Source organism: Streptopelia decaocto (genome assembly GCF_964273445.1).
Source record: "Streptopelia decaocto genome assembly, chromosome: 6".
Classification (NCBI taxonomy): domain Eukaryota; kingdom Metazoa; phylum Chordata; class Aves; order Columbiformes; family Columbidae; genus Streptopelia; species Streptopelia decaocto.
This window is the reverse complement of record NC_138660.1, coordinates 44,113,463-44,125,216: the sequence shown is the minus strand read 5'-3', so window position 1 is coordinate 44,125,216 and position 11,754 is coordinate 44,113,463. Positions and strand designations below refer to the sequence as shown.

General features: G+C 34.8%; 1 protein-coding gene across 1 annotated transcript; it reads left to right on the top strand.

Moving 5' to 3' along the window:
- The first annotated feature begins 4,395 nt into the window (after positions 1 to 4,395).
- On the top strand, positions 4,396 to 11,485 carry PJVK (pejvakin). Its single transcript, XM_082055442.1, has 5 exons — positions 4,396 to 4,445; positions 5,913 to 6,054; positions 6,714 to 6,831; positions 8,591 to 8,695; positions 10,132 to 11,485. The coding sequence occupies exons 2-5, from the start codon at positions 5,962 to 5,964 to the stop codon at positions 10,431 to 10,433; spliced, it is 618 nt and encodes a 205-aa protein (XP_081911568.1). The 5' UTR covers positions 4,396 to 4,445; positions 5,913 to 5,961; the 3' UTR covers positions 10,434 to 11,485.
- Positions 11,486 to 11,754: the final 269 nt, after the last annotated feature.

The window sequence follows — 11,754 nt, the reverse complement described above, 5'->3', positions numbered from 1 at the left end:
ATGCACATTAAATATACAGTGCTGGCTGAGCTTAAAAACTTGTAGAAAAAATAGTATCCTGTCAGCTGTAAGACATATAGAAGATAAATCTAAATCATGACTGAATGGGAAATTTTAATTTAAGAATTTCCTTAGCTTTTCCTTGCCTTTAAAATCTTTTAAGTTCTGTTAATATGTTTTGATTTAGCAAATATGTACAAGGTTTTTCTGTTAATGCAATGTAATAGGAATTACAGTCAGACTGAATTGCAGCATTTCACATTATTTTAATTCAAAGTCTATACACAACCAGTTTTGATTTATCAGCACCCTCTAGAGCAGGAGTGTCAAACTCATTTTCACAGGGGCCCACATCAGCTTCGTGGTTGCCATCAACGGGCCAAATGTAATTTTAGGACTGTATAAATGTAGGAGTAAGCAGAAAGCTCTGGCAGCCTTTCCATTGATCTTAGATAGCTGAGGTAGTACACTCCTCTTTTTGCCTTTTATTGGACTTCCTGATACTCTAAACATTTAAAAATAGTTATGGATGTATTAGAAAGAACTAAATTGAAACATGTTAAATTATTAAGTGATTATATTATTAAAACAGACCCTAAAATGCTTTCATGTGAAAACCCTACTTCAGAAAAAAAGCTAACGAAACAAAACTATTTACCTGGCAACCAGGGATAACATTCATATTAAAGTGCAACTTTACAAGCCTGTGGCTGATGTTCTGCCTATTGCAACTGCAATAGGAGTGTCTGAAGATGTACCACAAGGCTTAGCAGTTGTCTGCTCACCACTGTTGCAAGAAAAACAAGTCATCGTTTATGTGAGGATGGGTCAGCTCCTGCTGCCTCCGTCACAGATCCTCCGTGGACTGTCTACTGAATACTTTTTTCCCTTTAGGATTTATATCTTTCTATACTGGTGTTTTCCCTCTTCAGTCCTTGAACTGCTCCTTAACCCCATTTCAATAACCTCACTTCTGTCTGCCATTTTTTAATTTTGTGTGATTTTCACAATGTTGCAGATTTCTCAGTCTGAGCCACATGCATCCAGCTGACCTGTCTCAAAACAAGCCCTTGGGTCACAGAGATCTGGGTCCATAGGAGGAGAGTAACATATAAAGAAAGCCCACCTGTGTTCCCCCCAGTCATCACCAGTCTCCCTCTTGACCCAGGTGTTTCTGAAGACCCCACACCTCCTACAGCCCAGCAGAGCTTTCACAGGTAGGTCATGCAACCACTGTTGAAAGGCAATACCGTCTCCGCAGACCTGCCAGCCTTCACAAATGTGTAATTCAGGCTGTCTCCTGGAGCGCGTCTGGGCTGCTTTGTTGGTTGTTGTTGGCAAAACACTAGAATTCAGCTGCAGCAAGCACCTGATAAACAGTAACGCACCAATAGCGCCTAACAGGAACTCGAGGGTTGCAGAAGTTACTGTCTTCTGTTTCTAAGATTGGGAATTTTGTTTTCAAACAGTGGTGTTTAACTGCCAAGGAATAAGCAGCCATTTCCCTATCAGTTTACACTGGGAATGCATTATTCATCATATGGAATTAGAGAGCCTAACTGAATGTCTTTGAGAGAGCTCCTGAGCAATAGACCACAGAAGCTGGGTAGTTAAGATGCTGCTGATTCTTTCAAAGTAAAATATAACTTGATCTAAAAAAAAGTTTGACAGATTTATTTTTTTTTTAATATGTTAATTTGCTTGAAAAAAACATTGTAAAAAGAATTAAACATGGGCTCATCATCTGGAAGTTACACTTGATACAGAGATTTTTATTAGTATCGTCACTAGTATCATAATATGTTTGCTGCTGCAACCAAAAACTTCGTTAAACAGGTTGGTGATGGAGGAAGACTAATTCCAGTGCCCAGTCTTAGTGAAGCTGATAAATACCAACCTTTGAGCCTTGTGATTAAGAAAAGAAAATGTTTACTTTCAAAAAAATCTAAATTTGCTTCAACACCTTTCACATTAAAAGATATTCTTCAAGGGGAGAAAGAAATTTCTGCAGGTAAGATTTCTGCCTTTTTCAAAGTGGAAAAATGCATGTTTTCTAGTAAGTATAGAATAGTAGGCATAGTTTAAACTGTGCAGGTAGTATGATGGTTCTTTAGTACAAGTGTAATAAAACTTGTCTTGCTTAGTCATGTAATATTTAAGAAAAAAATACAAGTCAAGCTGATAAAATAAAAAGGAAAATAAGGACTTTCTGGAAAAAGCATAGAAATAAACAAGTCAATTATATTAAAAAGTCTTGATATTTTCTGAACTAGTATGAAACAAGTTCAGTTAAGCCTTGTATTTTTTCACAGGTCACAACAGGTTCTGATAGATGTATTGATGTATGTTGATTATTGCTACTTAAAATTTGGGTTTAATGTTCACTTTTCTCTGTCTACTGTCTTTTAAATATGTAAGAATGGCCTAATTCTGCAGCTGTTTTGTGCTATTGTAGTAATCCCTGGTGTTGAACTGGGCTCTGCACAGGCAGGAGCATGTGACAACAGCTATCTGACTGAAGTAATTGGATTTCCATAAGATTAGCTTCCACATTTATCATCTTATTTGTGTGTATTTAAAGAGCTTAACTGTGTTTAAATGGCCTTTGCTTTGCAATATCGGAAAGTTTTGAAGAGATTCTGTAAGAATTAAGAAGTGCAAAATTGAACTCTACTGCCTACCTTTTCCTGTACCTTCCTTTGAAAGGTCTATGTAATTCATACATGCATGCTATGTTTTCTCAAAACAGGTTCATTGCTTTATTTTCTTTTGAAAAAAAAGTCCATTTTGGCAAAAAGTATCAATTGCTTTAATTGCATGACTGTTGCATTAACTGAAAACTCTACTAAGACAAATGAGTATGAGTATGATATTGGTTGACCCCACAAAGGGGTGATTCCAGGGTGAAAACATGATGAAAAATATTGGAATCCCACTAATCCTACCAGTCTGACATTGTTGCCAAGTCAGATAGCTTGTCCAGAATTAAAAAAAAAAAATGAAAAGTCTCATTAAAAAATCTGAGAAAAAGGTTGCGTAATCTCATTAAAATGCCTCACGAAAGCTTAATAGTCTTTTCTGTAAAGGTTAGATGTCATGTGCAGAAGGTATTGTTCTTTGATGTAAGCAAAGGACTTTGTAATTGAATTTCCCTTTTTATTGGACAAATACAAGCATATGCAATATTTTAGCATTATGAAAAATAGGTGAACTTTTTTGTTAAAAATAGAGATGAAGAGGATTCATACTGGGTGACTTTATAATGTCACTTTGTCTTAAAAGCTTCAAAAGATTAAAAAAAAAGAAAGTAAAACTCAGATTCTCAAATGTATTTGGATTTCTTTGGATACCTAATCCCTGTGTTCTACCTTTATTCTTTTTAATTTGGCAACCAATATGTTCTAATATTTTTCTGTTACTATAATGGAAATGTATTTGAGGTTACAAAGAAAGCGTTATAAAAATGCTTTGGCACATACCCTTTTATTTATCAATGCAAACTTTCAAGTAAATTGGAATTAATCCATTGTTTTCCTTCAAAATAACATAGTCCCTGGAATCATCAGGCACACATGGCAAGTGTGGTGAGTCTTTCTAATCGTGAGATATCAGGTAAAAGGCAATGTTAGTGTTACTGGCAAACTCACGTCTCATTCACATATTGCAAAAATGAAGAAATGTTAGGTTCATTTGTACTGCATGCAGACAAAATTCAGAATTCACTAACATTGTCTTACACACAGTGGCTTTCATTTTGTTCCTAGTTTTAATATTCTATGTGGCCTCCGCTAAACCATTTCTACAGAGCCTCTATCATTAAACCCAGAACACACTACATGTCTGTTTATACAAGTACCAACAGCCTAATTACAGGTAGAAGTACTTTAGGAGAATAATGATGAGCACAGAACTGTAGAAATGGCCCTAATCACCATTTCATGCCCAGGATGTACCACATGCAGGAGCATGGGCACAGCTCTGCCAGACAGGCGCAGAAATCCCTCAGACCCTGAAGCACTCTTTTTCCTAAGTCAGCAGTAGTAACAGCAATAAGTAAGTGCTCAATGTAGCTCCGAATTTCACATTGAAATGGTTAAGCACAGTGGGAACTGTACTGTTTATTCTCTTCTTTATGTTTATTCTATTAAAAAATGAAATAATTAGAATGTCCTGTTACAAATATATAATGCAATGTAAAAGTACTATGTTCGGACTTTTTATCACACAACGATTGTCTTCGTTTGCTCAGGTATCTCGTCTTACCAGTTACTCAACTATGAAGATAAATCAGATGTTTCACTGAATGGTAGAAGAGGAAATCAGATAATCAATGAAGTTGGTTTTGATGTTGCTGGATCAGATTCTGTTGCCTTTAAAGCTTCATTTGGCATAGTGACCAAACATGAGGTTGAAGTACCAACATTACTCAAAGAACTTACTACAAGGTAACATTGCATGTTTTGCTTTCTATTTCCAGAATTATATTTCCTACAGTTAGGTTGTACCTCTGAAATGGTTAGGTTTTGATTATTTTTAGCCAGTCAATAGCAGTCACAATGTAGTATTTTCCAAGAGTCTCAAGTTAGATCACTTCGATTAGACACAAGACCTTCTGTATAACACAGACTGTATAGTTTTTCTGACTTAATTGCTGTTTAAATTACAGAGCATCTTTCAGGAAAAAGAAAAAAAAAAAATCTAGAGAGGAAGAGTCTATCCGAGGTCATATCTATGTTATTCCATACTATGGGAAATTTGACATTTACTTCGAATTACATTACCCAACTTCAGGTTTCAGAAACAGGATTTCTTTGCCTTTGTCTGATGAACCAGAGAGACATATGTGTTACTCCCAATGTAGGTATTGCAAGGTTTTATGAGGTTATTACACAGCCTTTTCTTTGAAAATCAAAGTAGTTTTATCTACCTGAATTTTTCATAACCTTCTGTGGCTCTTCTCTAAATGCAATCTCCATTTTTCCAATATCCTTGTTGAGCTGTGGACACTGAAACTGAACTTGGTGTTCCTGTAGTGCTGGCACAAATACCAAACACAAGGAAGTATGGTGTGACTAATTCTAGATGTAATTCTCTAGTTAATATTTCAAAGATTATCCCTTGGCCACAATGTCATCCCAGTGAATCCCAGTGTTGCATCCCAGTAAATTATTTACTATGTGTGATGTGACATTTAGTATTTTCAAAAATATATTGTTTCTTTGTATTTATTTACCAAGCAGTGCATGTCATTTTGTATCCATAACCTCTCTTGTTCTGTACCTACCTTTCCCTGGTTTATTTATAGTCTCCAAACATTATAATTAATAATTGGGTGTGGGGAAAGAGGTCCTAGTCTCCTGATAAAAATATTCATGATTGTTCCGTGTTTATAATTTTTTTTCGGCTATAGTTGACACATACCAGTCAACCAGTTTTTAATCCATTGAGTACATGCCAGCTTGCATAGTCAGCATTTAGGCTTCTAACAAAAACATTCCATCATCATAAGCTTTACAGAAGCCCAAAGGTAGAATATTACAGCTATTGCTTTTACTATCTATTTTCCATAAATTCTTACTGACATTAATTATATCACTTAAAAAAATGTGTGTTGACAGTTCCTTACTGTTACTAAGAACAGTGTCAGATGGATGGACTTGGAATTTGCCAGGATGCCTCACGTATCTTCTCTAACGTTTGTACATTATTGGCTTCCTTTGTTTAGGGCTTTTGTTACCAAACACTGAAAATCAGTGTTAAGCTTCCAGAGGCCTCTTCAGTCAGTTGTGCTACCGCCATGAGACAGAAGTTGTGGTGATTTGTTTACTGGTTTAAAGTTACTAATTCTATTAGCTGTTTTGTAAATTGCTAATAATCTCTGAATATCTTTCCTGCCTCCCTCTTGATTTTAGAAAAATAAATTTTGATCATTGTCTTGTCCATCAATCAAGAAAAAGTAGGATGGAAATTTTGTGCGTGGTCATGGAAAGTATTAGAACGACAAGGCAGTGCTCATTAACCGTCCACACTGGGATGCGTGGAGAGATGATGAGGGTAAATATGTTTGACAAAATTGTGTAACTTAAATGAACAAACATTTTTACAAATTTTATGGATGTAAGGTCAAGAAAAATCTGAAGTAAATCAATACTTTGGCACTGATGGAAACTGAATTAGAAGTTGGTCTTCTGTTGGTACTGCTTATGTGACTAAGGGATGGGAAATGCATGTGAAAGGATGGCTAGGCAATGAGCCATAGCTTTGGGTGAAGCCATGGCAAAAATGTGGAATTTACTTCTTAGATTGAGTCATACAGAAACGTATAATTTATCTTGCGTTATTATATTAATCTTCTATAATACGTTGGAATTTCAAGGGTTGGCATCTTACTCCCTGTTTTATGTTCTTCATTCTTCCCATTCTCTGTTTGAATAATTGAACCTACAAATCTTCTGAGGTTTGCCTGTTACTAGTATTTAGAAATCATTCACATAATTTTCAGTGAGTGGTGCAAGTTGTTATTATCTCTGTATCAACCTTTATTACAATGCAAAGTTATTAATATAAAATTTTTTAGTGGGGAAATTTGATCTTTATTTTTGAAGCTTCCTCCTGGCATTATAATTCTCAATATATAAAGTTAAGATATTATTTTGTTTCTTTTTTCATTTAAACTTGTAACGTTCTTTCTTTTGATGCTTTTCAAATCATAGTTTCACATTATTGAAGATCAGAATCATAAAGGGCGGGACAAAGCCATCGTTTTTCCTGCACATACAACAATTGCTTTTAGTGTATTTGAACTCTACATTCATTTGGATGGTAATTTTGGTAAGTAATGTGCATTATTGTCATTACTGCTATTATTTATAATTGTCTGAGTTTTGAAACAGTTTTCTTGCTCTCGATATACATAAGCCCTGATCCGATACAATGTTCTGCCTTTAATTTACGCACATAAATAGTCTGACTTTCTAACAGAAACAATTCTTGAAAAGATAAACAAGGTAGGTACAAGAAAACAGTCTGTTGTGGAAATGCTTTTTAAAAGTTAAGTAAGATTTTTTGGTTTTGTTTTTGTTTTTTAAATCCTGCAGTTGCACGTAACAAAAAATCATTGTGTTCTATTTCTAGCCTGTAAGGAACAGGCTTATGAGACCATCTGATCCGTTTTGCATAAAATGGGCAAGTAAAAAGATCCAAGTAAAAAGAAAGTGTGCAGAACTTCTAAACTAAGCTACCATTTTCTCCTGTTGGGGCTTTAGTTTCAGTCTGATATGTCATTACCTTATATGGATATCTGAAGTTATTTAGGAAGAAATAATCGCAATTACTGAAAACTAATTATTCTCCATTTAGGGAAAGGATAGCACTTACGTACTTAGATTACCTGCACTAATGAAAGTGTAGCCTGTAACATTATCAATGTTATCAACATTGTTTTAAATAAACCAGAAAGTCAGTTTTAGGATTTGATCTAGTACTTGATAACATCAAATGCAAAACTCCCACCAAGTGGAGTCATGTTAGATAAAGATTTAACCACCAGAATCCTGTGTACTGGAGTACAGGAACCTCTGTGAGAGTCACTCAACTTTCAGGATTTGCTTGACTCTCTATAACATTCTGTAAATAGGAAGATAAAAGACCCGGCGAGGGAGCTGATCTCTGCCTCTGCAGATCTGTGCAGCACCATGGTTTAGAAGTTGCAAACAGCTCCATAGCCTTTGGCATGCACAGCAGAAACCTTCCAGGGCAGGAACTCTGCATTATAAAGCGCTTATTTACTGAACTGTGAGATACCTTTACCCTCTGTAAAAACTTTACATATACTCCAAACCAGGCATAACTACTAGATTAAAAGTAAAACAGACAATACAGTATGGTAGTTCTTTATATTTACTTCCATAATGCTCAACATTAATTTCAACTTTGAAAGTGTTTTATTTTACCTTTAATCCAATGGCAGTTACATGCGTGATATTTTTGCTACAGTCATTATCAGTGAAATAATCAATAAAGCTGATATTTTTATTTGCATAGTTGAAGAGAATTCCCAATTGAGAAAATTTTTTTTTCAATTCCTTGTAATTGATTATCCTTATATTCCACTTTAAAGGTTTTCTTTCAAGTTATGGATAGAAACTTAGGTGCTACTATTTTTATTTAAAAAAATGTTTTGTAGTTGATTTGGTGATGAAAGAGATGACTTGAGAGAGTCACAGCCTTGCTTATTGTTTTTCATTTTTGTTTCACATGAGATCATAGAAATGTTTCTCCTTCAGAAGTAGGAGTTCCATTTGTGTAATATTGACTGTCTTTGTCCTTTAACATGGCCATAAATTGTGTAAAAACCAATCCAAGTGTGTATGTTGACAGCCACCAACATTTTAAAATTCTGTGTCACTTGGTTCTGTGGACTATTTCTGTGTGCAGACTTGTATGAGAATGTGGTACTAACCATTAGAAACATTAGCAAGGCTGAATTTAATCACTGTTACTCTTATAGATTAGTAAGTGTATTAAACTCGTTGTACAACTATTGCTTTCATATTTCATTCTTCTAAAAATTCGCTTTTCATTTTTACAGAATTGTGTGTGACTCCAATTTCAAAAGGAGGATTTGAAAAAGAGAAATCTGGATCCTCTTCACTGACCAAATTAAGGAGGTTAAAGACTAATCTGTTTCATCGAAGTATGACTTTTGATATTTATATCTAAATGTCTTAGTTAATGAATGAAGAATGTATTTTTGTTTCTTTAATTTCTGTGCAAGATGAATGTTTAAATACAAAAATTTCATTGAAAAAATGTACCACTTAATTTCTTGTGTATTGAAATGCTATTAAAACTTACATTTGAGCATCTGACTTTCACAGGTAACAAATTTATGGTATTACTGTTCACTGAAACTCTAAATATCTTAAAATAAAAATCTATGGCTGATGATAAACTGGTATGGAGTAATTACACAACTAACTTCAGTTGACATTAAGCCTGTTTCAGATATTTGTCTTTTATAGGTAGTGTTACGCAATACAAGTTATTATATAATCTAGAAATAATGTTTTGGGGAAGACTCTTTGAGTTTAAATATCAAACAATATTCATTTAAATATTTGGATGTACTCTTGAGGCTGGCTGTTTACCTGGCAGGGACACGGGCAAGATACCATCATAGTTCCCTTTTTCTCATTTTTATATGAACACAACATCCAAGAAAACTGAGTATCACTGCATGTAGCTATATATTCTTCAGAATAGGATCCTATACTTTTAACACGCCTTCTTTGAATTATTTGGGAAATCTGCAAATCTGGGTGTGAAGCTAAACGTTGAACAGCCTTCTGAAGGCTGCTCTGTGTCTGTCCTTGCTCCATTGCATCCTGTTCTTGATCGAAGTGCTTTGTGGATCTGCTCTGGTCCATGCTGGGGGAATAAATGTTCGCTGGGTGCGATACATCCCAGTAGCTGTAGCTGCTTGAAATTTTGTCATTCAATCTAATCAATCCCTGAAGAGATGAAAAAGGCAGGTAGTTCCGAAAATTATTTCTTCCCAGGCTGTTTGGATGCTTGCTTCTCTGCTAGGAGGTCAACATGGAGTCCTCCAAATTTTCTAAACCTTTTAAATATTGGTGTGGTTTTTTGTTTGTTTGGGGTTTTTTTTCGTGTGTGTGGTTTTTTGTTTGTTTGCTTGTTTTTTTTGTTTGTTTCTTTTTGGTTTGGGTTGGGTGTTTTTTTTGTAAATACTAGGGAAAAAAGTTAATTTCCAGTTTTTAGAAAATAAAACTAGAAATGCAAAAATAAGAATAGTTAAACAGGAAAGTACACAGCTGTGATTTGATTTTTCAAAAGCTTGCCTCATGCCTGTCTTTTCAGGGTATTTCTAAAAATACTGTAATTGTATAGGTCTTATACAAAAAAAATTCTGGATTTTGTCAATGTCTTTTGTGAAATGAAAGAAGAATTTTTATGACAGCTTTTGCTGGGAAGCAATGTACAATGTGGCATGTTTAGAATGGTTTTGTGAATCAGTTGTTATTTCCATTATTAGATTGACAGATTGTTTTGAAAACAGTTCATAATGTAATGACAAATCATTGCTCCTTTTTTTTGTGCATTCTTTTTCAGATAAAAGAGTAGTGGATATAGTTGCTGACTCTGATGCTTACTTGGAGGACCTGTTTACAGATTACTATGAAAAAGCTGCGAGCATGACTGATGTCTCTACGAGTTATCTCAGAGAAGGATCTCATATCCGAATTAATTTACTTAATAACAACATCCCCAAAGGTCCCTGTGTCCTTTGTGGAATGGGAAGTTCTAAACGGGAGACAGTCTATGGATGCCTGGAGTGTTCTTTTAATGGACAGAAGTACGTACGACTGCATGCTGTGCCCTGTTTTGACCTCTGGCATAAGAGAGTAAAGTAACTGAGCAAGGTAAGTGCCTGTTGCCGCAGACATGGGCATAACTGTGCCACAATCTTTTCAGAATTAGTAAATATGATTCAGACTGTTGAAATGCAAAATAGTCAAATGCAAAACATTTTATTACACTACTGTCTTCAAATTATTTGCTTCACAGTCAATGTCCTTTTACTTGAAAATGCCCTTATGCATTCTCTGATATTGCTTTTCTTCTTTCTAGACCATTCTCCATTATAATTATAAAGAAAAATGTACTTTTAAACTGTATTTTCATGTCAAAATGTATGCTAGAACTTACTGTAAGTTGTTTACATAAACTTGTTGTTAAACTCCAAAATGTTGCCTTTATCTAAATTGGCATATGATGGTAAAATGAGAATATTTGTTAATAATTTAGTGTTCTCATTAATGTTTCATTGAAGTATCCGATTAAAATACAAGCTAAAACTTAGCTCAGTATAATGTTTCATTTACAAAAGGGAACAACTAAAACTAAGGATAGGCATTTCACATTAAGATGCTATTACCATATGTCAAGCTGTTTAGATTACTAAAACGTACCAGCCAGTGCACTTTCTGCATTTGGATTTTAGCTCACAGCTGCTCTCAACTTTCTTTTACGTGTTCAGAAAAAAACTGCTTAGCAGAAAATGCTTCAGAACCTTGTGAAAATAATAGAACTACATTCTTTCAACAAGACTTCATCAGTGGCATAGGTCTTTAACTGGTAGATCTCAACCACAGAAAATTAAGTCTGTGTTGCTGAGAGTAGAACACCAGAGGGCACTGGGGAATTGTGTCTAGGACTGAGATTGGGAGCGCTGTTGATCAGGTACTGGTGTAGCCCTCCCCATGCTATCTTGAACTGGAAAAACAATAAAAATGTTTTTCTATCTTGTAGATTTATTTTAAGGCTAACCCAGGTAGGGAAGGATTTTTACTTGTGCTGCCACTTTCACTGGGTGCATCTGATTATTATATACTGAAATAAATACAGCCATTGCTTTTCACATGAGGAAAGTATGTTAAACAACTAGTATGATGACCTCTGCATAAGCAGAATAGTCAATTATCCTGAAATACTTTCTATTAACTATTGCTATTTCTTTGCATTTTTCCAGAGTGAGGGGAAACAAAAACAATGCCCAAATAATTACTTGTGTTTATATAGAGCATCTCCCATCATCTTCCATGTCATCCAAGTATATCATGACAGTGCAGATTTTTAACTTGGTACTGCTGAATAAGCTGGCTAACTTAGTAAAATTACAAAGTCAAAGTATAAAATCCACGTAAAATACTGCTTTTTCATGAACACCAAGTT

Bases quoted from the DNA above. Each gene is read 5' to 3' on its own strand.
- PJVK (XM_082055442.1), top strand. From the start codon at position 5,962: ATGGAAATTTTGTGCGTGGTCATGGAAAGTATTAGAACGACAAGGCAG. The intron at 6,055-6,713 runs GTAAATATGTTT...TTCAAATCATAG, and splicing joins TGCGTGGAGAGATGATGAGG to TTTCACATTATTGAAGATCA. The intron at 6,832-8,590 runs GTAAGTAATGTG...TCATTTTTACAG, and splicing joins TCATTTGGATGGTAATTTTG to AATTGTGTGTGACTCCAATT.